This window comes from Aythya ferina (assembly GCF_964211825.1).
Source record: "Aythya ferina genome assembly, chromosome: Z".
NCBI lineage: Eukaryota > Metazoa > Chordata > Aves > Anseriformes > Anatidae > Aythya > Aythya ferina.
In genome coordinates this window covers 22,052,080-22,078,082 of record NC_140299.1, presented here as the reverse complement: position 1 = coordinate 22,078,082, position 26,003 = coordinate 22,052,080, and the positions used below count along the sequence as shown (strand labels likewise).

The following is a 26,003-nucleotide window of genomic DNA, read 5'->3' as shown; positions in this document are numbered from 1 at the left end:
TGGTTGATAACTATATGACAGCCTACAGATAAAAAAAAATAAAAATCAGAATCATTTACCTGTGGCCATCATTTCTCAAGCACCATATCCTTTGCCATAAATTCGTTAAAATATAAACTATACAAAAGGTCTAGCTAGTCCACAAATAGTAGCTTTCTGAATTTTACGAAGTAGACTGATGACAAGATCTTATAACAAGCACTGCCAGCTGTCCACCACTCTTGTAGAGATCTCTTCACCTCTCTGCAGTGGGCTAGGCATAATATGTGTCACTTATGTAATTGGCAAAAAGATGTTATGTGCAGTTTTATTTACGATACATATGCTACTCTGCTAATTGTCATGCCTTAAGTTTCTGTTTAAACAACACATTGCTACAAGACTGGGCCCTTTGATTAAAAAATGTAAAAGAACAACAATGCTGGAAGACTTTTTTTTTTTTTTCCTTGCATGGCTGGTGAAATTTTATTAGCAAAGGAAACAAGCACTTGACTATAGTTGCACAGGAATTATTATTATTATTTTAAATCAACATTTCTCTTGATTTAGCATAAAGGAAACATGGGCCTGAATATGACACAGACATGGCAGAAAAAGCCTTTCAAAGAACCAGATGGATGAAGAAACATGAAAACCTGCCTTGGCTCAACTTTTCAGGGATGCACTGACAGCCAGTATTTAGGAGGTAGAATGAGACCTCTCTCTTAGGAGATCTTGGACACTCAGCTGTGATATATCTCTTTTAACATCAGTTTCAGTCCTGAAAAGAGCCACATCCACAATTCCATTGACCAAACATAATTCTTTTTCCCTGAGTCACAGGATATGGAAGAAGCCATTGGGAGACATGCTCCCAAGTCTGTCTTCAGAGCGGATGTGATACACAAAGACATGTCTTTTCAGAGGGGGAAAAGTCACCATTGACCACTGCTATTGCAATGCTCAACAAAATTACTTTTCTGGTGGTCTTTTTGTCTGAACAACACTTACTTGCATCCTGATCAGCTGCACAGGACAGTGGTAAGAAATGTTTATTTTTGAGGTGAGAATAGTGTTAGGTTACGATTCTGCAACCATGTGTGTTCTTTCAATCAGATGTATTTTCTGTCCTTCCTGTAACATTTACACTCATACTGTACACTAACCTGGAATATATCTTTCCATTATTAGCAAAATATAAAACAGCAATGTATGTTTTCATTAAAGGAATCTATACAGAAATGCTCCACGTTCTCACTTTCACCTGTAAGTTACTCTTTTGATAGTGTAATGAAAGAAAATACAGCTGATACCAAATAGTAATAAACAGAATTTGAAAAGAATGCTTGTACTTTTGGCTGTCACAGACAGAGAATTAAAGTAAATAATTTGGATATTCAGTTAACCAGTTAGCTAGAATCTACAGAATTTGTTACTCAAATGAAACTAGCAGCCACACACAAACTAAGTTAAAAAAATGGAATTAACTTTGGAAAAAACAAACAAAAACCTTTATGGTAGTTATTGCTAAATATAACACCCTTTCCACCTTCCCTCACCCTCTCAAAGCTCATTAAAACAGACAAACAAACTAACAAACAACAACAAAAAACAAACAAACAACAAAACAAACAACAACAACAACAACAACAAAACAAACAACAAAACAAACAGAAAACAGAAAAGTCAAGTTTCTTTCCACTGCAGAGTGCCCTAATTTGGTCTTCCATATGGAAATGGTAATTAAGGAGCCCAAAGCAGTAATCCATGTTAGCACACTGCTGTGTACAAGCTAATGAACTTTTCCTCTCAATGGGGATAATTAGTGTGGGCAAAAGGCAGTACTAGTATGGCTAGAATAATTGCTGTTCCACAGATAACTTTTGTGTATCTACGCTATACTCCATTGTGAATTGCAGTCATCATCAATGACATTTGCTTATGGTAGCTCCATTAACTCTTTTCAAGAACTTCGTAATACAGAAAAAGCTTTTCTTATGTAGGTGAACAGGAATTTAGCATAGAAGACTGTATTCATGCTTAATCACCACAGAAAGCAAACTGCTACAGAAAGTTTCTTTCAAATTTTGTAGATATTTCTCAACAGTAGAAAAGTTGAGTAACTAGGCATAATATCGCTATTCTTTTTTATACCAATTCAGCTTCAGTGGGCCTAGAAATTTCATGAAATCTATTTTAACTGGACAGCTTCTATGATGCAATGGGAGCTAAAGTCAAGTGCAATGGTGACTGTAACTGTCCTGATCAAGAACTCTGACACCAACTTAAAAAATAATTACTGCCAGTTGCTCTTATAACTTGGCTTCTTGTGAACTCAGCATACCTAAAGATGCAGGAGACACTCAGCAGTGGGAATTTGCTCTGACTTTCTATACTGGTAAAATGATCATAGGAAAATGCTGAAAATGCTGTGAAAGTACAGAAAAGTATGTGTACCAAAGAAACAGAGAAAGATGCTATAAGGTGTTTCAATAATAATTTAAAATGACTCCTGTTCTTTCACGAAAATTTAACCTACATCACTGCAGACAACAGGCAATGACGAGATGCTGCCTGAGAAAGGGATACAATTCACTCTACTGCTGACATTCATTTCACACTTTTAATATTTTTTGTTTGTTTGCTTTGTTTTGTTTGTTTTTGTTAATGAATTTACTGGGAATCTACTGGTCAAAAAGCACTTTTTCAGGAATTAAAAAAATCATACTCAGGCAATCTCTCATAGGAAGAAACCATTTTAGAGCCATGTTACAAATGAACATTTTCATAGTTAAGAAGCAGATACAATGTCCATTGGGATTTTTTACTAATTGCCTATATTTCAGAGCCCAAGAGGATATGAAGGAAATAATTTATTAGAACAGAAAAAATAAATATTTTTTTTTTATTGGAAAACTGAAATGCAATTTAGATTGAGAATACTGGAGACAAAATGATTTAACTCCACCAAACATCAAACAAGCTCTTCTGTAACTATAACAATGCATTTTAAAGCCATGACACTTTTGGCACTTTGGTGCCAATAGGGTGAAACCAATGTCCATTAAAGTCACCTTGACAGGTCTAGGATTTTATTCTGCTGCATTAGTTAAGATGACATTACCATGAGTTTATTGCAGCAGTATAGTTTGCATAAATTTGGAACTAGTACCATAATGTGTATTTATAAATATATAGGTTGCAGATCAAAAAATTATGATATAAACAGAGGCATACAGCAAGTCTTAGCAATTAGTGATCTTTTGCAGAATTTTAATGTAAAAAATTATTTGTGATCATTAGATGCTGGCTAAGACTCTTGTTTAAGGACTGCAATTTTGCAGAAAGTAGTCCAGGAAAAAAAAAAACACATTAAACATGACCATTTTCTTTCATCTAAAATGGATCACAAGCTTTTGAAGTTATCTCAGCACCAGCATACCTTATCTAAAAAGCTTAAATTGTCATGCAGCAACCCTCCCAAATATATATTCAGTAAGAGTCTCAAGATATTTGGATTTACACATCACCCTACAATTCACATATTTGACTCAGCTTAGATATATGACAAAATAAATAGACAGATCTGACTATGGTAGACAATATACAAAACAATTCATCATTAGTAGGCAAGGCATCTCAAAAATTCAGTGCTGCCAGCCTAAAAGTTCTTGCCAGACTAACACTAAGAAGGTAAAAGAGAATTTGGAAATTTGTAGAAATATAAACAAACAAAATAGAAAACAGAGCTTACAATATTTTTATTAGAAGAACATTTCAAAATATGCTCATGGAAAAAAAGAAACATCAGAAAGGGTTACCTATGAATCATTGCTATAAATTACACAAAATGATTTTATTTATTTTATTTTTTTGTTTTGCAAGGCACTGTATTTTAGTTTGAAATCAGAATACACATAATCCTTTTTGAAAAATTCAATAGATTTCAAATTTGAATGTGATAATCTAATACTGCCCACTAGTATTGACATTAGCTAAAGATAGTTTTATTTTTAATTATATGAAATGAAGAAGTGACTCTATTACCTACCTTGCATCTTGTAAACCAGTGGGAAGAAAAGAGAAACATAATCTTATTAAACTTCAGCAGAAGACAGATCTCACATAAGAGCATGCACATTATTCAGGACTCTCAAGCGAGGTCTTGCAAACTTTTTTATTTTAGCTAAATAAGAGCACTGAGCAGTGTCCCAGGATATATCACAGTTGTTTTGGGTATGACTGCTGTGACACAGCACACTGGGACCCATCTCACCCTTCCCCACATAAGACCCCAAAAATCAGCAATGAAAGAGAACTCTCTGGTGACCAAAAGAGGCATTCAACTTCAGAAGAAAGGCTTTCACTTAAATAGAAATACCAGGCTCCTGCCTGAGGTATATTTGCTTTTTTTTTTTTTTTTTTTAAATTTAATTTTTGATGAATAGATGTGTTCAGAGTCTCGGTAGCTGAATGAGACAGGGCATCCTTTGCTGGGAAAAATCACTCTTTGTTGCTGAGGTTAATGCATAAAGTGAACCCTTCTTTAGTTTAGCATATTTTAAATATTTTAAACATTTCTTAACCCTCCTAGATTTGATACATATTTTTTTTTATTTTTTTTTTTTAAAGAATAATTTGGCTTATGTCCTTAATGCAGGCAGCATCTTGCGACCTAGTTTATTAGAATGGAAAAAATCTTTCCTGATAAGGGAATGCAACAGTCAAAGACAAAAGACCCAGTACAGCAAAGCACACAAAGTAAACCAATGCCATTTAATTTGATTGTGATAGGTTGGTTGCCTCCTTAATGTAAGTTTGTGGCTGACAAACTGTGATCATTTTTAGATGGATTATTTATGTGAGTTCCTCAGGCAAAAAACAGGGCTTATTTGGAGCAATGAAGCTCACTTGTATTTTATTCAAAGACCTGGCTATCTTAAAAGAATAAAACATGGTAAGCTACATTTTATTTTATGGCTTTCACAGTGAATTCAGTTGGAGGCTGGTACTTTATTTCGGGTTCTTAAAAGCCCTCCAGCAGAAGATCCAACACAAAGCCTTTGTGAAGGGTACAACAAGCATGAATACTTAGGCTGCACATGACAATCCTCTAGCACCCAATGTTTTGTTACTAAAAAGTAGTTCTTACCCTCGTTCTGCAGAAAAACCTTCAAAAATAATAAAATTTAACTGGCGGAGACAACCTGAAAGAAAAACTCAGTGATGCGAACTCTGCCCCTCTTAAGCCTGACTGCAGTATTAGCTCTGAAGTCCATCAATGTCAACTTAAGTCACTTAATGACTGAAGTATGGGGTATGAAATGGTAACGAAACAGACTCAGATTTCAATTGGAGTTGCTGCTGGGAAGAAAATGCAGAGAAAAGCACAAAGGTGAATCAAACTACCAATTAGAGAAAAAATGAACTCTCTCTTTCCTCTCCACCTCATTTAGGTTTGGTATGGGCCTGAGCCTGGGAGAAGATGTAGCCAAAAGAGATGATCCATACTGACCAAAGGTATATTCCACCAATCCAAGACATTACCCTTAGTAACAATAGCTCAGGGTTAGGATGAGGAAGTAGTGACATGCATAGTTCTGGCATTTGTTTTTGCCAGCAACCATGACAAGTGCTGAGACCCTGTTTTCCAGGCAGCAGATGGACATCTGTCTGATGATCAGAGTTAGTGAGTGAATTCCTCTTCTGCTTTGCTTACATTTGCAGCTTTTATTTCCCTAATTAAATTGGCATTATCTGGTTCCATGAGTCTTCTTGACTTCCTTGTATTTTCTCCCCAGAGTGGGGAGAGGGGAGTGAGAGAAAGGCTAGGTGAGTGTCTGGCTATTGACCAGGGTCAGCCCAACATAGCCCTGAAGGTACTAAGCAGGTATTACCAAGTAATTATTCTTCCAATGGCAGTACCCTGTCAGAATCGGGAAAGCCTACAGATCATAAAAAAATATATTAAAATATATGTATCTTATATATGTAAATTTTATACATATATAAAATATATGTATCTTTATATACATATATAAAATACAACAAAAACATGGCACCCGTTACATAATTGTGGGGGATAATCATACAGAAGATGAGAAGATAAGAAAGCACTATACATGCCACTTTCCCACACTGAACCTTACATTACTATACACAGATTACAAGCTTCATTGGCTATTTTTTAAATACCAGAAGAGACCACTTAATATTACGGACAAATGACTTTAAAATATTATTTCAAAAGGTCTTGTAAGAAGCCCAAACAAATCCTAAAATTAAATAATTGTAAGTTTTATGTAAAATATTACCGTAAGCCACCCTCAAATGCTGTTCTTAATTCAGTATCTCATAAACATAATCATCCACCTAAAAACTACAAGAAACTGTGAAAACAATTCTTTTGTACCTTTGCACAGCTGCAGCAGAAAACTACAGAGTTAAACTACTTTCACATTCAGGGAAAGGTTGCCAGAAGTGACATACTATATACTACAAAAGTAATTTTCCTAAGTGGTAGAAAGCAGTATTTGTTAACTCTGAAGTATAAAGAATATTGATTTTCAAATATTCCTACAAAAAAAAAATAAATAAATCAGAGTAGTTAAAACTATACAACAACTGAATATTAGTTTGTTAGGTAATACCATACAAATGAAGTCCATATAGCAGCTCACTTTATACATCCCATGCTTCCATTTCAAAACACACAAGCTCACTCTATAAGACTTTATAGAGAAGTAGTCAACATATAATGACTGCATAATGTTGCCAACCAAATATAAGAAAAAAAAAAAAAAAAAGAAAAATGAAAAAAATTAGACAGCAATTAAGACAGTTAATTGCAAATACACAAAATTAGTTTAATTTGAAAAATCAAGATATAATAATTTTTGACTCGATGATCTTGAGGTCTCTTCCAACCTAGACAATTCTGTGATAATACCAAATATATTACTTATATATTACCAGTTCTAAAAAGTACAAATGTTATGGTACCTTCATGTGACAAGTGCTTAGGAGCGGTACATTCTGAATGTATATATTAATCATTAATCATTATTAATAATTAACTTATAGGTAAATAAACAAAAAGCAAATTGCAGGAAGAAAGGTAGTATATGGATGGAAAAGGAGAGAAAGATATGCCTTTCTTTACGTAATTTAAGGTTTTGCATCTCATTTGCTCAGGTCTTACTCTTAGCTATGCAATACATACTCACAATTTGATTTTGTAAAAATCACTGCACTGATATACTGTGGAATCTGTAGTCCTTATATCATTTCAGAGACTTTGAACTGACAGAGGAAACATCCAAGACCTGATTGCATCTTCAGACTGTGGTTCTCTGACCCAGAGCCAAGCTCTGTTTTGTCCTATAGGAAGGACAAAACTAGCATTCTCTGGGGGAAACGAACTCTAAGCAAAGAGCACAGGACCATGGCTTTCACGCTTAACACGCACATTTCCTAGACCACATTCCAATATCCTGAGACAAAGTTTACATTTGTACTGAAAGGCAAAAGCAAAACCAACATCCTAGCAAACTAAGGAAGGAAATCAATACCTGATATGGTATTGATGGGCAGTATGAACTTTCCAGAGATCTGTATATAAACCTGCATTCACCAGTTCAACATGTGTGAATTTTTTTTTCCTGGCACCAAATCTAGTAATTAGGTTTACTCCTGAGAATACAAACACAGCGTGTCAACCAAACATCTGAGAACTTAATGCCAAAACATTCTGTCTACATCATCTCTAGCTGTGGCAAATTTGCAATGCTTCATGACCTTCTAAGAGCCTGAATTTTATGTAAACAAAAGCTAAAATCCAGTGGTATAAAAAGTAAATTGTGCAGCATGGTTCTTTTCTACCTCTGCCATGGTAAGCATGATACTCTGAAAAGACGGGTTAGAATGGTTAGAATGACCTCAGACATTGCCTTTGATAAAAGGTTTATGTAGCATACATGATGACTTTACTCTTATTTTTCACTTCAACAATGTTTAATTTTCTGTATTTACAAGAAAACCACATAACCTGACATTCTGAATGACACTATTTTCTTGCTTTGTATTTCAAAAGGACAATCTTGTAGAAGAGTGAAAGGCACGCACGCTAACTTGAAGCAGATGCTAGTGTTTCATTTTTCTTCTTACAGAAGATTACACTTTTAGAGCACAAATACCACAATTTAGTGCTTTACTTGTTGTATCAAAGGAAATTTGAGATCAAGATCCTGAACATTTTAATGGAAAATAACCCTGAACTACTGGTTTCACAAAACGTGTAGCTGTACACATTATAATTGCTTGAATGGCAATATAATATAATTCCTTGTAATAGAGCTGCAATTCTTTTGAAGATCCAAAGGCTAACATGATCCTTAAATTAACTATAACCTAACATTTCTGTTAAAATTGCAACAATTTTTAGAAGGCATCAAGATATTCTGGTCAAAAATCCAGGAAGAGTCTTCAGAGAACACAGTAATTACCCCTATTCTCCCAGGTTTGAGCATGACCTGTTTTAACCTCAGTTTTCAGTACAGCAAGAGAAATGTACTTTACCAACAGAAATTGCTTTCCTAGACAACTGCTGTAAGCTGTGAATCTGTTTTAACCACCTTGAAAAAGGTTCATTATTTTTCACTTAGTTAAAGCTTTGTATGTATCTACTTATCCCAAAAATCTGCATCAAAACAATGCACCTCACGATCTCAACTCCGTTACCTGAACCAGAGCTCTTAACTACTTCTGATTTTTATGACTGTTTTCAGACAACTGTCCTTTTGTCAAGCAGGCATTTTGAGTTTCAGATTATGCTCTGTTTTCGAGCATACTGATTTATTCAGACTTAACATTAAATATTCATTAATATCTTTAAAACACAGATAACAGCTCTGTAAAAGCATATATCACCTTTTATAACAAAATCAATTAAGAACTATTTTACCTGCCAAATGAAACTCAATTAATAATTCAGACTGCTCCATAATACCACAATCAATACATGTACAAGCTTTTAACTCAACTTAGAAAAATACTTTATAAGACTATGATCTGTTATATCAGTAATGATCTGTGGATTGTAACAGGCGTAAATATGTATATGCATATGCATACATATACATTTACATGTAAAATTTTTGCATTTAGGAAAGATGGTCATGTAAGAAAACAAGAATTACCCACATGCCTTGCAAAGCAAACATGTAACTAGTTTATGAAAATTAACCTTTTGTAATATTCTAACACTGGAAATACATGTACCCAGTGAAAAACCATTTGCCACCATTTGCCGCCATTCTTATATGGGCTAATCTTGCATTCTGCACTGGCAACCATCTGTTTCTGGAATGTCTGTCTGGGTTGTGATTAATTGTCATCAGTGCAAAGACAACTGACTCTTTGCACATTCATTTGTATCTAGCAGGTCTCATAGGACATATCGAGAATCACATGAAAGGTTATCATAAGCTTTCAGGGCCAATTAGACATATGAGCAGTCTAACCACTTGCAGTCTAACCACTTTCATATGGTGTGAAGAAATAAAAATAGCATACCAGAAATGTTTCTGTGCAATGTTAGCTCAAATACTTCTGCTCAATAGTCCCAGAAACAGGAAGGTATGATGAAGAAACATGTATGAAGAAACTTAGATGTTTCCATCACATGCACATCCTTGACAGTGCAAAGGCACATCAACTTGTATGTAGCTCTCACTGCATTCATGCTAATTGTCCTGTGATACAGGAAAGGACGGTAAATGAACTGAGGAACACTTGCAAAATTCAGCTTGCTCCTGAACAGGCTAACTTCTCCATACTGGAAAAAGTGACATGCTTAGTTTTGCATCAGATTCTATAAAAATCTGAAGGCATGGGTTAGGTATGCTAGGGGCATACCTAACCCCATGTATTCTATCTCACAACACCTGGTTTGACAGTGTTTCTAGCCTGTACATTGGATGTCCTTTTTCACCCACAGGTCTATAAACACTATAAAACACTGCAACCTCCACAAATTATCTAACCATTAATCACCACAGCACCTACTTCAGCCACAATAACTACAAAAAACAACAACAAACTATTTATAATGTTGTTAACTAAATTAATTTGGTCATGTGCTTCTTGATATGCTAGGTTTTGCTGAGAATTTCATTTTATTTCTCCAATTTTCACTTCTTCCTTCAGCTGATCTTCAGCCTTCTAGCTGATTCTTTCACTGAATCACTTCTGAAAGTAAACTGCATGCCCTTGAGGCAGGGATTATTGATTTTACCTACAGTGAAAAGTATCTAATACTTCTAAAGTTCTCTGAAACAAATAAAGATGTTAGGATACTCTACCTCCTAAAGTCTTCATTAAAAAATGCTGCAAATCAATTCTACGGAAATGCTACAGAACCAAAAGGATGTTGTTTATTAACCAAATGATTTAGTATGAATTTAGGAATATTAAAAGTAAATGGTATAGCAGTTCTTTGCAGTTCTTACACTCTTAGTCTCCTTAACTGTACATTTAGAATGACTGCACACTGTACACTGGTAAATTTCTACATTTAACTTCATAACTATCCTGCTAGAATGCTGAGTCCTTTTTTTTCCAATTTGTAAGTAGCAAATGCATGCTTATGTACCTCAAGAAGTAATGAATTTTGTGGGATACAAATCATCTGTGATGACAGCTAGTGTTTAGACACAGAGCAGTCTTTTCGAAAACACTATTGAAAAAAAGAATATGAAATAATTTTTATAGTCTTTGGAAGGAATATATAATGCAGTATGAAGAAGCTAAACTAAGCCAGGTCCTCCTTATGGAGAGAATGAATCAAGCACAAGAATTAGCCTTAATGTACTGGCAACCTTTTTACTTTCAATTGTGTAATTATTGGTATCCATATATTTGGCATCATTATAATTTGACATTATTGCTACAGCAATATTCAGTGAAAACTATGCACTATTGAAACAAGTGCTATATACTTTTTACTAATCTGTATGTACTGCAGTGGATGATTTTTTTTAAAAAAAATATGATATTCCTAAGGAAAAAAAAAAAAAAAAAAAAAAAAAACAGCAGGAAAAACATTCTTACTGCTTCATATAATACAAGACTACAGCATGCTACTATGCAACATAATTAATGAGGCAGTGCAATAGCTGAAGTCACACTAGTATTCCCAGAATACATTTGTACTTTCAGAGCATATATTTCTTTTTTTGAGATTCCTACATGGCATAAAATATCTCCTAGAGATAAAACTAAAATGCCACTAACTGAATTCCTCTACAACATGAATGGACTTTTTTCTGTTATCAAATGACCAAAATATAACTCTTGTAATTTCAGGTCAGATTTACAAATACTGGTAGCAAGTAGTTGATTGTAACTATGTTTATGATGTACTGTCTTATCCAGTTAGACTACATGTAGCTATCAAAACTAATAAGGCCATGTTTTCATGCTATAGCTCAGCTGACCTACTGGATACCAGTTCTTTACCTCTAACCACACAGTTCTACCTGTCCTCTTATGTTGGCTGTAGCCATCATCCACTGAATTCAATGTGAGCTGACACTGCAGAAAGATCAACAAAGAACCACTCAGTTTTTGTTTTGTTTTCCACTCTGAATAGGGGCACTGTGGAATCAGATAAGACAAGACAAGTAGACAGCTGTGTCCAGAATCATAGGGGAATTCCATTTCGTCCACTGCAACAACTAAGCACTAGCTTAGTGTGAAATGCCAAATCACACTAGCATTTAAAATAAAGATGATAAGATACTGGAATATCTCGGTACTGGCATGTGGCTCTTTGTTCGTGTTTTGTACATAGCACTGTGCAAATTGCCCAGAAAATAATTCATAAAATGATGTGGCAATAGTATATCACTGACATGGTGATTCATACACATTCCTTACTGCTCATGCTTGGAAAAAGAAAAGCATGAAAAAAACCTGAAAAATTCTGGTTCAGTCACCTATCCAACATGTCAATCCAGCAGTTCTGACAGGCTGGTGTTCTTAAAACAGATTAAACAAAGTAAATAGTAGGAGACCTGCATAAAGGCTTATGACTCAGTATTGTACAAGTGTCATACCTATTGCTTTGTCTTGTGCCAAAAATCTAGCTCAGTTTGTAAGCTTGTCAAAGGGGCAATCCTATAAAGTACCAAGTACCTTGAACTGCTAGCAAGTTTCTAGCAGAACATGTCAGAGAAGCTGCATCTTGCATCAATAGGGTCTAAATGAGGAAAGGTGAACTACTGGCATTGATAAAAAGTTAGATCAGCAAAAAATTTTGTTGAAACAATATTTCAACATCATTGAAATGATATTTTAACAAACCACCATGTATGTTTCTCTGAATAAATTAGGCATGAAATAATAATAAAAAATGTTCAACATTACAGCATTACACTGGATTAGAGGTACTTCTTTAATGAAAAACCTAAGATTATATGAAAATACAAAAGATGTTCTTGAATACAGCTTGGAAATTGCTGCAATTTGCTTTTTAACTATATGTCTTAACTCTTTCTCAAAAAGAGAAATGCAAAGGCAAATGAATAAAAGATGCTCTCCATTTTGTGTGTTCCACATCCTCATATCCTGCTCTCCTCTACCTCCCCAATTCTTTGCATCTTTCTTCAACATTCAAATTACAAGCATGAGTTGAGAGGCCTCACTTGTTTCCATTTTGCAGTAAGTTAGTAGATGACACCAAGTTGTGGGGAAGTGTAGATCTGCTGGAGGGTAGGAAGGCCCTGCAGAGGGACCTGGACAGAATGGATCAATGGGCAGAGGCCAATGGGATGAGGTTCAGCATGGCTCAGTGCTGCATCCTGCACTTTGGTCACAACAACCCCATGCAGCGCTACAGGCATGGGGCAGAGTGGCTGGAAAGCTGTGCAGAGGAAAGGGATCTGGGTGTGCTGACTGATGCTCACTTGAACATGAGCTGGCAGTGTGCCCAGGTGGCCAAGAAGGCCAATGGCATCCTGGCTTGTATCAGGAATAGTGCAGCCAGCAGGACCAGGGAGGTGATCATTCCTGTACTCAGCTCTGGTGAGGCTGCGCCTTGAGTGCTGTGTTCAGCTTTGGGCCTCTCACTACAGGAAGGACATCGAGGCCCTGGAGAGTGTCCAGAGAAAGGCTCTGAAGCTGGTGAAGGGCCTGGAACACAAGTCCCATGGGGAGCAGCTGAGGGCACTGGGGTTGTTTAGTCTGGAGAAGAGGAGGCTTAGGGGAGACCTTATTGCTCTCTAGAGATCCCTGTGTGGAAGGTGTGGGAAGCTGCAGATCATCCTCTTCTCATAGGTAACTGGTGATAGGACTAGAGGGAATGGTTTCAAGTTGTGCTTGTTCAAGGTTCAAGGCTTGTTGTTCAAGGTTCACATTGTAAATTATGAGACATTTCTTCTCAGAAAGAGCAGTCAGGTGTTGGAATGGGTTGCCAAAAGAGTTGCTGGAGTCACTGTCCCTGGGGGTGTTTAAGGAAAGGTTGGACATGGTGCTTCGGGACATGGTTTAGTGGGTGACATTGGCAGTATGGTGATGGTTGGATCAGATGATCTTGAAGGTCTTTTCCAACCGTAATGATTCTATGACTCTATTTTCTATTTACATTTCACTTCTATGTGTCTATGGAAATATCCTACTGCATAATAGAAGCAGAGAAGATGTGCATTTGCACTTCATCTCCACCACCTTTTGTTATGCTTCTCTCACCTCCAGTTACAGTTCTATCCAACACAGCACTAGCATGATGAGACAACTGTAGAGAAAAACAAAACTTGTATTTTGCCTGCTCTCTTAGACTAAACAGTTTCTCTCTTGGACTCAAGATTCACAGTTTGTCAGTGAAGTTCTCACTACACACCAGCCAGCTGAGTTGTTCCTGATCTGTTCCAGGTCTGTTTCCTTTCCATAGAAAAGGGTCCCTACATATTAATATCAGAGGCACACAGGAGTGCAGAAGGTCACATGAAATTTAGCTATGGGCCACTCCATAGCATGTTTAGTGCATATTCCATTTGGCTAGGAAAATACTGACAAACATTTCTTACACTGTCCGTTCACAAGTTTACCAAATGTTTTCTTCTATTGTGCTCAGAATCTCACTTTCTGCCTGCTTTTCATGAGGAATTACTTGTACAGTTGAACAGTAAATGATGATAAAAAGCATATAGCATACAAAAATATAGCAAGTCTGTTCTCAAAAGACATGTGCAGCTGTATATGAAAAGTGAAAAAGATTGATAGAAGATAAATAGGAAAAAAAAAGTTTTAGGGTGAAAATAAGGAAGTGAAGATATGATGAGAAAATGCACATGAAAATTCACAAAAAGAAATGCAAAGATCTCAAACCTTTTGATTTGGTAACACATGGAATGGCAGAAGAGACAAAATGCTGTCAAGAGCCCAGGGAAAAGATTAGGTAGAGAAACTTGGGACAGATAAACGGATATTCTGAATCTCCATCTAACTGGAACGCTGGATATGTAGAGATTCCAAATGCAACTACAAGAAAGAGAAAAACGTGTCTTTGTAGCTGAAGGTGACGAAAAAGTGGTATAGATGAAGTTAAACAGAGAACTCATACAACGTGCTGCTAGAGATCAAATCCAGTAACACATTTCATTGCTCTTGCCCAAAACAGGCTTAAAAGAGGTAAAGTCATACAATATCCTGACTTGGAAAGGACCCACAAGGATCCCCGAGTCTGAATTCTGTCTCCACCCCAAAATCAAACAAGGTGTCTGAGAGCATTGTCCAAATGCTTCTGGAGTTCCAGCAGGCTCAGTGCTGTGCCCACTGCCGTGGGGAGCCTGTCCCAGTGCCCGACCACCCTCTGGGTGCAGAACCTTTCCCTAACACCCAGCCTGACCCTCCCCTGTCCCAGCTCCATGCTGTTCCCTCGGGTCCTGTTGCTGTCCCCAGAGAGCAGAGCTCAGCGCCTGCCCTTCTGCTCCCCTTGTGAAGGAACCGCAGGCTGCCATGAGGCCTCCCCTCAGCCTACTCTGATCTGGGCTGAACAAACCAAGTGATATGGGAGAAAAAGTGAAGAAAAACTATGAACCCATATGAGACTGTTTGAGCAATCACCTGCTACATCAGCTCTCCACTGAAAAGTGAGACTACGTGCTATGCATAGGGTAGTGACAATACCATTACTCCCAGTGACCCCCATCATATTCTTTCCCCACTGTCACAGACCACATATTGTACTTTCCAGCATACCTCTCTAAAATTCAGTTCTGCTCATATAATTATATAAAAATACTTTCAGTAAATGCTACATTTATATTTAAACTAAAGATAAATAGGATATTTTTAGAACAAAAGAAATACTGAAGACAGACATCTACACAGTGGTTAATACCATCATAAATACGGATATATATTCCATAGATTAACAGATTTCAGTCCAGAAAGATTCATCTAGTAGTAATTCAAATATATTATTTATATCCTCACAAAACAGCTTACTGTTAGAAACCAGATTGGTCTGGTGTGCTGGAAACAACATATTATCACAGTGACTACAAAAATGGTGTTCTGCTTTTCAGTTTAGTAGTTCCCTGTACAAGAGATTTGATCATCTAGGAAAAACCTGTTTCTGTTCACTGTTTCTTTTAATGCATAGATCCAGTATTCACTTTGCTAGTATGCTAAGATAAGAATTTTTTTTTATTGTAACAAAATTAACATTCTCACTTCGATCTAGATTTTGGACCCACCTCAAAGGGACCACTACTTAATTAATGTGTCATTATACAGCCAAGAGCAATTACCATGTTTGCCTGTATCTAATCTTCAAATAGTCTCTCTGTATATTTTCACACACCGTGATTACTTTTCCTGTAATAAGTGAGACTGAACACTGAACCCACTTAAAAACAGGCAAAAAAAAAAAAAATAATAAGAATTACATACAATTGCCAATATGCAATGCTACATTTTTTATTGCCTATTCCAGAAACCTACTTTTCCAATGTTAAATGGACAAAACATACTGAGGAAATATGTCAAAATGAAGAATGTAAGTTCTGTTATATGAATGGTTGGCACACAGTTTTTACCTTTTTCCAGGTCTAATATTATTTTCTAAACACCTTTTTATTTTGTTTTATTTATTTTATTATTATTATTATTATTATTATTATTATTATTATTATTATTATTATTATTATTATTATTATTATTATTATTTACAACAAACCCTCTGTTACTTCCAACTGGAAAACATTCAGAATGTTCCAAAATCATTTATTTCTGCCAATTCTGGGAACCCACTGAATGTAATCCTCCAAATTGCATGTTTTCTTTCACTATGCTGTACTTTTTCTTCCCCCACCATGGCTGCAGTCATGCCCTTTTTAGTATTTTAATGAGTGTTTTTTTTTCTCTGATCCTTATGAATTCAATAGCTTTCTGTGTCTTTTTTGTTCTTTACTAATGGATTGCTTTGTATGAAAATTAACATGACAAGAATGATAGTGGAGTAAGTATGCAGTTGGAGTTTTATTTCTCCAGTAAAATGCATTTCAGAACCACACTGTATTTTTAACTCTCCTCTTCCTGAGATATACTAATTTTAATCTGCAAATTGAAGTTGACGTATTCTAAATCAGATCTACTCGGATCTACTTCTAATTTTACAATTTAAAAAAGTCCACAGAAATGTTTTTTTTTTTTTTTTAATATTTTTTCATCTTCTATACAGCTTTCACCAAATGATTAGAAATTATTATAAATTAGAAATTTTACATTTATGGAAGAGGTTAAATTAGAAAATCATCATTCTTCACCAGTTGCTTCTTCATACTCTCTCTTAGCTAAGATCATATTTTAATGCAAAATTTGCTAATTATTTGCAATTTGCTTCAGAGTCTATATTAGCACTGCACCATAGCAAAAAGTCTAAATCACAATCAAAATGCAAAATGGCTTTCAAAAGTTGGGAGAAGAATCAAATGGTTTATTTCTCTATGTGTTCATAATGTCAAATACTTATTTGATTTTCCACACCTACAAAATCGATTAGTAAAAGTTCTTCTCACCCTATATGTAGAAGAAAATGAGATTTACATATTATGAAAATAAATTTACTTACAAGTTTTCAACTTTTTGAGCTACAAAAGATTAAGATTTGATCAATCTTCTGTCAAACTGCTGGATTTCTTTTTAAAGATTACGGGGAGGAAGCCTTCCTTAATGATGATGAATTTGTTTCTTTCTGTCCAATAGTATTTTCAAAAATGTGAGATCATTACTAAATCAGAACGTTTCTGCTTTTCATGCCCACTGTGTCTAAAGGTTGTAATTTTGATACTCCAGTATTCCAGTCTTTAGAAACAATACATCTAAACTCCTAATTATCAAATAGAAGGTGAAACACTTAAAATTTAGAAAACTAAATTAAGAACCTAAATTTAGAAACTTCTTCAACTATAACAGTAGATGCCATCTTTCCTTACATTTATTTATGAAATGTTTTTATAAAAAACATCTCTTCAGTATTATATATAACAATTATTTTCACTATTTTTTATTTTAATTCTTCTATTTCTTAATAAAATCACTGAGAGCTTATCAATTTCAGAAATGGTGAGGTTGTATTAAATCTTTTCTGCTCTGTTCTACTTGTGTGATGTCTTTGTGATGCTTAGAGTGACTTCTCAGTGCATGTCTACAGTTTTAGCTAAAATAGTTGAAAAACTATAGAAAAAAATAGATAGCATTATTTTCTTCCAAATGGAGATATGAGAAAAACAACAACAAGAACAAAACAAACAAGCGAACAAACAACCCACTTAGATGCTTGATAGCATAAAACTGAAGAGGAGTTTTGAATGAGAAAAATTCATCGATACCTTGACCACTACATAGCATGAAGGATTAGATCTTTTAAAAACAAGCTAACAAATAATAATAATAAAAACAAACAAACAAACAAAAAAACAACTGTATGGAGATTTAATATTCCCAGATGTGAGGAACTTTTTTCCTGAAAGAAAAATATTTCTGCATTTCTAGACTCAAGCCCTGCTCTCTACTTAAAATTTCTACTTAAAAATGCAAAAGTCTATTTAATTTGCCTCCATTTATATGTGTTCAGTGAGTTTAGTAACATGAAAACCAATCAGAAATACAAAACTAACTCAAATGCATAGTCAGAAAGTCATTAGCAGAACAATTTGTAGAAGTGAAGGATTACAGGTCTAGGACACAAAATTGTATAACAATTCATCATTTTCCAGTATAAGAACTAATCTTAAACTCTGTCCTTACTGTGCATGTGATGTGGTCCTTCTGGTAATCCACAGTAAATCTCATAAATATGAAAGTACTCCTATATTCTTGTTCATACCATTGTTGAACTTTGATTTTTATCTGTCATGAGTCATCTTACTTAACTGCGCAATTTAGTCTGCTCTTCACTCTGTGTAATAAAGATCCATGCTGGAATTATGGCATGCACCTAGCTGCACACCACTATGACTTACCTCCATGAAAGAGTCATTGTCATTTTTAGTCGAGGGAAAGCAAGTCTCATGAATTGTTATTATCTAAGCTGTCTGTGGGCTTCTAGAAAAACTAAAATAAGCAGCAGATACACCCCCACCACTTCCCCTCTCCCCCCCCCCCCCCCCCCCCCCAAAATGAGCATTTAACACAAAGCAGCTCAATTGTGGACTTGGCAGTGCTAGGTTAAAGGCCAGACTAGGTGATCTTACAGGTCTTTTTCAAACAAAATGATTCTATGAATCTATGACTTCTGCTGTGCTGAGGTTAATCTGCAGCAATTGTATATTCTGAAAATATCTTATAGACAAACAGATTAATCATATATATTTCACTTAAATGAAGGAAAATACGCACAACACAGATGACTACTTTGGCCTTCAGTAAAGCTATATTACAACAGTGTACCTATACTAAATTCTACTCTATAGATTCTAGTTTCAAGATAACCATAAAAAAATTAGAATACATAGTGATACACTGAGACAACCTTGATGTGTTCTGTTTGTCCAGTAGCTCCATGAGTAATTTTACACAGAGAGCACAACTGCAATTTAAAGAAGGGACGTTACAGATTTTGGCATGAATCCAACATTGTCAATACCTCCTTGTTACTCCGGTTTACAATCTGTGACAGAATTAAACCCCTAATTACAAAAATCACCAGATAACAGTTACAACCAAATCAAAAGCAAAGATAGACAAGCTTTGGCTCAGAAGCTACTCAGGTCCAAAATTTCCTACCTAAATAAAAATACTGCCTTATGCTTAAAACTAAGTAGCCCTGTAACACAACCCTGTATTGTCATTGCTAGAAACTGACCATCAGCTCTCCACTTAACCTGCAAGGCCTCAGGGCTGAGGCTTGCTCTGCCTGAAATTTTCTTGACCTGTCTGCAGCTTTCTTGTACTTGGTTTAGCAATTACTCTAATTGACCAGGTATCTGCAGCCAGTATGCTTTTTTACCTTTGTTATCTTTTATATTTTTTGTTATCTTTGTATGGTGCAATCACAGCCATAACAAGCAGTTATTCCACAGGAAATGTGATATTAATAACTGTAATTTAGTGTAGTGTAAAGAAATACAAGCCTGGTAAGATAGAAGAGACTTTGAGAAAGAGACACACGATGCAGTTCGGATGACCAGTAAGTAGTATGTTTTTGGATGGGTCAGTGTCACAGTTTTGGCTGGGACAGAGTTATCTTCTTTGTAGAGGCTTACACAATGCTGTTTTGGATTTTTGATGAAAATAGTGGTGATAACACTCCAATGTTTTTAGCTGTTGCAAAGCCGTGCTTGCACAGAGCCCAGGACGTTTCATCTCCTTGTGCTGCCCTGCCAGTGAGGAGGCTGGGGGTGCCCCAGGAGCTGGGAGGGGACACAGCCAGGAAAACTAGCCCAGGATGGCCTAAGGGATGTCCCACACCATGTGGTGCTGTGATCAGTAGTAACAACTGGGGTAAAGAAGGAGAAAGGGAGGGACATTTGATGACTTCTGTGATGGTGTTTGTCTTCCCAATAAACTGTTACCTGTGATGAGCCCTGCTTTCCTTGAAGGGGCTAAACACCTGTTTTGCTTCATCTGCATTACCTGTGAAGCTGTCTGTATCTTTTTTCCTGCACCTCTCTCTTTCTGATTCTCTTCCCCATTCCACCGGGGAGAGTGAGAAAGCAGATGTGGTACTCAACTGCCTGCTGGGGTGAAACCACAACAATCAGGATGATTTCCAAGAGGATACCAGTTTTGAAGCTAGCTATGTAGACTTGCTCTGTGTAAAATGATTATGAACAGAAACAAAACAGGAGAAGCAATAAATTATATTTCTGTCTTTCATGTTTCAGAAAATTCATATGAACTTTAGACACTAGTAAATAATGCAAATGTAACAAGATGTACACAAAAGAGTTTGTAATGTAAATCTTCTTACCTATAGCAGCAAATACAAAAATGCTTATTAACACTAGCAATTCCTAGACCTAGATACTTACTGTTATACCCTACCAATATACCCAACAGCTAGAAATCCCCCACAAACACAAGCATGCACACATATGTGCACACAAAACATAGGTATCCTCTCCAGGCTTTAAGAGCTTTCTATTGCAGAGCAGTCGGAGGAAGCTTGGGTCCCTCTGCTGTTAGCAGGGTATCTCATCTCAGTCCTGCACCTATTCCACAGAGACAGCATAAGTGCAAGGGCAAATGCAGGCAAGGAGCTCACAGAACTGTTCCTATTTACAATTTTAAGCTTATATACTTCAACTTCACTACAGTGAGCATTCTGCCATGACACAACATTCATAGGCATTTTAGCTTACTTAAAGACAGTAGAACAACTCAACAGATAGTTATCATGCTACAAAATAAACTGGGCTTTGCATTTGCAAAGCAAGTCCAAAGTCTGAAAAGGTCTCTCAAAATGCTTTTCAGTTGGAAAGGCCGCAAGTAGTCTGTGGCAAAGTAGCATCACATCCTGTGACACTGTCGGACTGTAGAAGGGATGTGATTTTCTGGTCCACATTATCGTGGGAAGATATTTACAGTGATGGGAAGTGCAACTGCATTAGCCACACATGTTGACAGACAGTCTGAAAAGTATGGGTTTTTATGCTCTTTTTAATATTCCTTCTCAGGTCACAGACTTTCAGCACAAGTAAAGAAATCAATGACCTTCAGGGAAAACAAACTGAAATAACTACCCCTTAAAACTACTATTTAAACCTGATTATTTATTTCACATACCTCTTAAATATGTTCTGAATGTGTAAATTGCATGCTTGCTGATTAGACATACCAGATTTAACAACTGTATTCATTTTTAAAAAGTTTGATATAGCAAACTGATGTAGAGGAATAGGTAGGGCATTGTTTAACAAGAACATTTGAAAGTACATTTTTTCTTTCTTCAGCTACTGCAAATTAGGAAAATTTGTACATTTTACTCTTGAAAGTAGCATCTGGAGAGACTGCAGATGACATGACTGCGCAAATGCTCATATAAGCCAGGCTTTTGCACCCTTATTTCATTCAAGAAAAATAATATAGAACTGGATTTTTTAAAGCCATTTTAGGGATGCTGACATCTAATAATCTTTAAACTTAGTAGAAAATAGGCATTCAATATTAAAACATCCAGGTCTTGGAACGGTTCTTTATTCTCAGTATCAGTGAGGTATTTTACAAAATCAGATTTCCAAATATGACAAGGCCAATTAAAACCTCTCTTTAAATTAAACAAAAATCCTTCCCAAAGGCAAAAAAAAAAAAAAAAAAAGAAAAAGAAAAAAAAAGTCTGGTATACTAAAAAGTCTTATGATATGTCCCCAGACCCAGCACATTCTCAAGCTGGTTCTTAAATTTAATTAAGAGAGACAGCCTCCAGGTAACTATCTCTTGATCCTGAATTCAGTGCTCTGCCTTTATTCCATACTACATTCTAAAGGTTCTACTGGCAGTATGTAGGAAAGAGCCCAAAGTCACGCAACGTCTGAGCATACTGTAAGAGGTCAGTGGAATATTAACGGTGAAAAACGTTTATGTACTAATGACTAAAGTAAGATTCATACATGAACCATTGGTCCTAGATATCCTATTTATTTGCAAACCAACAAAAACAGTTTAATACCTAAGCTAAGCATAGCCTGTTAAAACAAGATTGGGGTTTCTCAAAAAAGCATAAATATCAAATTAAACTTTACTGATACCAAATGCAAAACAATCACATAAAATATATCTGTGAAATAAGGCTTACTGGAGATTTGCATGTCACTGCACTTCACAATGACATATCTTCCTAAAGTGGGAATGATTTCTGGAGTAGATATTACTTCTCTGGTGAGAGTGAGCATGTTTGCTCTCTCTAGCCACACAGTATTTTATAGCAGAAATTATATGAGGAGGAATTTTCTTTTAAAGGTATACATATCATCAACCTTTCTAATTAATTACTGAGCAAACTGTAACTGTTATTCATGTAAAGATATACTCCCAGTCTCTGCCCTCCTCACCCTTCCAAATTTGCATGACCATCAGTTTTGTTTAATTCTGTTCTTCTTTAATGGAATGAAGAGGGAAAACATAGATGTATAATTGAAACGTGTAAAAGCTTTATAAAAATATGTAATTATTTTTTCTAGATTTGTAGACAAAGTATTTAGCTACTAAAGCTATAGTAAACAATCAGTTCTTTACTCAAAGAAAAAAATAATTGTTTTATAATAAATGGTAAATGCAAACATCTTAAAAAAAAAAATATATATATATTTTTAATGCAAAGATAACCCCAAATCTCATTACTTAATACCTAAGAAATGCTGAAATACTACTGTTTCTGATTTAAAAGATTTGTATATTTAGGCCTCCTTTAATCACATTGATTAAATTTTACCTTCCATTTCGGATTTGTTGTTACATCACAACAAAAGGTCAACAGAAATGAGTTATGTATATCTACCAAGATCTGATTTTAATACAGCAAAAATAAATAAATAAATAAATAAATAAATAGGTTGAATTAGAAAAATTACATGCAGGAAGAAGTTGCAATACCTTATGAGACAGTATCAAAAACTAAAAATTATAAAAGCAGGTGAAACAAAAAAAAGTAGCACAATTCACTTTAAACACCTACTTGCTTCTGTAGCCACTGTTCTCGCCTCCTTTGTTTTCTTCTTAAGCTTTTCAACTTGTTTCTTTCTCTCTTATTCAGTTTTTGGTTGACGGAAGTGTTTGTAGGCTGCACAAGACCAACAGGTGCAATATATTGTTCCTCTTCTACAGCACTCACAGATGAAGAAATGTTCATCACAAAAGGTGACCCGTCAGCAATGGCACTCCCAGAAGATTGTCCAGCAGCTTCAAAATCACATTCACTCTCTATGCCTCTATGTACCAATGTGGTAAAGGAAGTATCTCGAATCCTCTTCTGTAGTTTGTCAGCATTTGACCTATATTGTTCCTGAAAAGCACTACTGTTGGACTCTAACTGCAAGCCACTTTGTGTGTAAACAGGTGGATTTGCATTTTGTCCATTCGACCATTTCATATGGTAAATAGTTCCTGTACTGGAAGTTTCAAATGAAGGTGACAAAACAAGTCTCTTGCTGACATTTAAATCCCAACTACGTGATCTTCTGCAGAAAGGTTTTAGAGTGCATGCATCATTCAGAAGACAGGAAGCAGAAAGATTTCCTTTTTGATTTAATGCCTTTAAGACAAGTTTTTTCCTTTTCATCTCTGATCTGGGAGATCTTGCTTCAAGGCAAAGTGCTTCTGTTAATCTTCCAGTATTATTATTTCTGGCCATGTATGAAAGCCTTTGTGGTTTGATTTCCAAAGTTGCTGTTACCACTTCTTGGTGGGTATCTGTGCTAAAATCAGACTTAATTTTGCAGAGAGGTAAGTGTTTTCCTGATGATTTTGCCAATTTAAGAGAGAAAGCTGGCTGATAGTCAGTTCGACTTTTGCAGAAATGTATGTTTACTAACTGTCCACAGGAACACTTTGTGTTGCAGACAAAGTTAAAGCCCCCTAAACGGGCCTCACAAAACGGACAATGCAGTTTTCCAATTGTCCACTGTGCCTATTAACAAAAAAAAGAAAACAAACTGACATCCAACACATTCATTATAAATCAATGATTAAGAAATCATTACTAGATTTACTTTTCTCCTTTAATAAAAGGGCTTGTTTTTTGTTTGTCAAACACAAAAAGAGACTGCAGATCAAAAAGAAAATCCACCATAGAAAACGTTCCAGTGAAAACTCTGCTTGATGAAGTGAAAATTAGCTGTAAGTGATAACTATCCTAAATCTAAGAAATCTAGAACTAACACACATTTCAAACTGTAGAGGCTTTAAAGTATTTTAATTATTTGTCCACTGATAGAATAATGCTGCAATGCCAACGAAAACATTAGATCCTTTAAAATAGTGAAATCAATTTACCACGTTAATCTGGAATTGGCAAGGACAGTTTCTCAGCTAAGTTTTCTGAGTGCTAATACATTTCTTGCATACTAAGTACAGTGGAAGGAGATTTCTCAAAGAGAATATAGCTTTTTACTTTGCTTACCCACAAAAGACTTGAAATGCTACTGGCATTTTGATTTATGTAGTATTACAACATAATCTGTGTGCAAATGACATCACAAATATTTAATACTGTATCATTAGGGACACACTTCTTTACATTATCTATATTTTTATGAATCTCATTTCAATCCTAAAGTCACTCTTTGAAAATAAGATACATATCAGACAACTATAAGCTCCTACATACTTGCACAACTATTAGTGTTTTTACTAAATATATTAATCTGTTCAGGAGAAACTTTTTTGAGGATTAAAGTCATGCGAGTGTTCTCATGATCACAGCCCATAGGAAAAACATTATAAACTCCAGTCACACATTACTCACTAGTGTGCCCAATGTGGGGTTAAGGCATGAATACAGAAGCTATCCAACGTTTCTAGCATTGCTTTCAGTTGCAAATGTCTTTGCAAGGTAGTTTGGGAAAATGATTCTATGACTGATGCTTGTCTGAGTGAATGCTCTGGAAAGTTTCAGTAAAACCATTTTTGCAGTTTCAGAAAAATGCTGGTGTGGATTAAAGGTTATATTCCACATGCAATAATAGAAAAAGTTCTGGAAACACTTCTTTCACTTCTTTGAGAAGCTCACATGTGTGTTGTGGGTTAAAAACTCAAAATTTCACAAAGTATCAAAGATGTGCATTTATGGCACTTATGAGAATCTGTTTAAATCTGGACATATTATTAACTTAGAGAAAAAGAAATCTGTTTACATATGCCCCAAACACTTTTAAATTCCCAAAAACTCCTTAAACATACACAGTCTTAGTTTACAAGGCTGACAAATTTGTGTCTATGCCATTACCTAAGAAATACTAAGCTGGCACAGAGGTTTACTCTAAATCTCCCACACTCTGTTTCTCAGATGTTATGGACTAGGAACTAAAATTCAGGAATAAGCACTTAGTGTCTTTAGTGAGTATTGCAGGCAGTCAGCCACTACAGAATAATAACCCAGATTGCCAAAAGGGGAGAAAAAAGTATCCACAAAGGTTAGAGAAGAAGGCTAACAGTCTGGTAAACTGGAACACAAAAGGTTCCTCCTGAACATCAGGAAGCACTTTACTGTGCAGGTGATGGAGTACTGGCACAGGTTGCCCAGATATGTTGCAGAGTCTCCCTCCTTGGAGATCTTCAAAAGCTGCCTGGACATTGTCCTGGGCAACCTGCTCTGGGTGATCCTGCTTCAGCAGGAGGGTTGGACCAGAAGGACCCTGAGGTTCCTTCCAACCTCAGCTGTTCTGTGATTCTGGCAGAAATGGGAAAACAAGAGTTTGTAGGGAAGAAAAAGAACAATGCTACACCCTATGAGCTGCAGTACAAGGAAGTCTGGGATTGATTTAGTATGAGCTTGGCAAGGGAGTGTGGAAGCACTGACTCAG

At 35.8% G+C, this 26,003-nt stretch overlaps 1 protein-coding gene across 3 annotated transcripts in view; it reads right to left on the bottom strand.

Annotated features, from left to right (window-relative positions):
• Positions 1–26,003, bottom strand: part of RNF180 (ring finger protein 180) — an 87,362-nt gene that overhangs the window by 44,420 nt on the left and 16,939 nt on the right. For all 3 annotated transcript variants that reach the window (XM_084505410.1, XM_084505408.1, XM_084505409.1), the window contains one exon: positions 23,159–24,109. In XM_084505410.1, the coding sequence (XP_084361536.1) occupies positions 23,159–24,109 (951 nt within the window). The remainder of the gene's footprint in view (positions 1–23,158; positions 24,110–26,003) is intronic.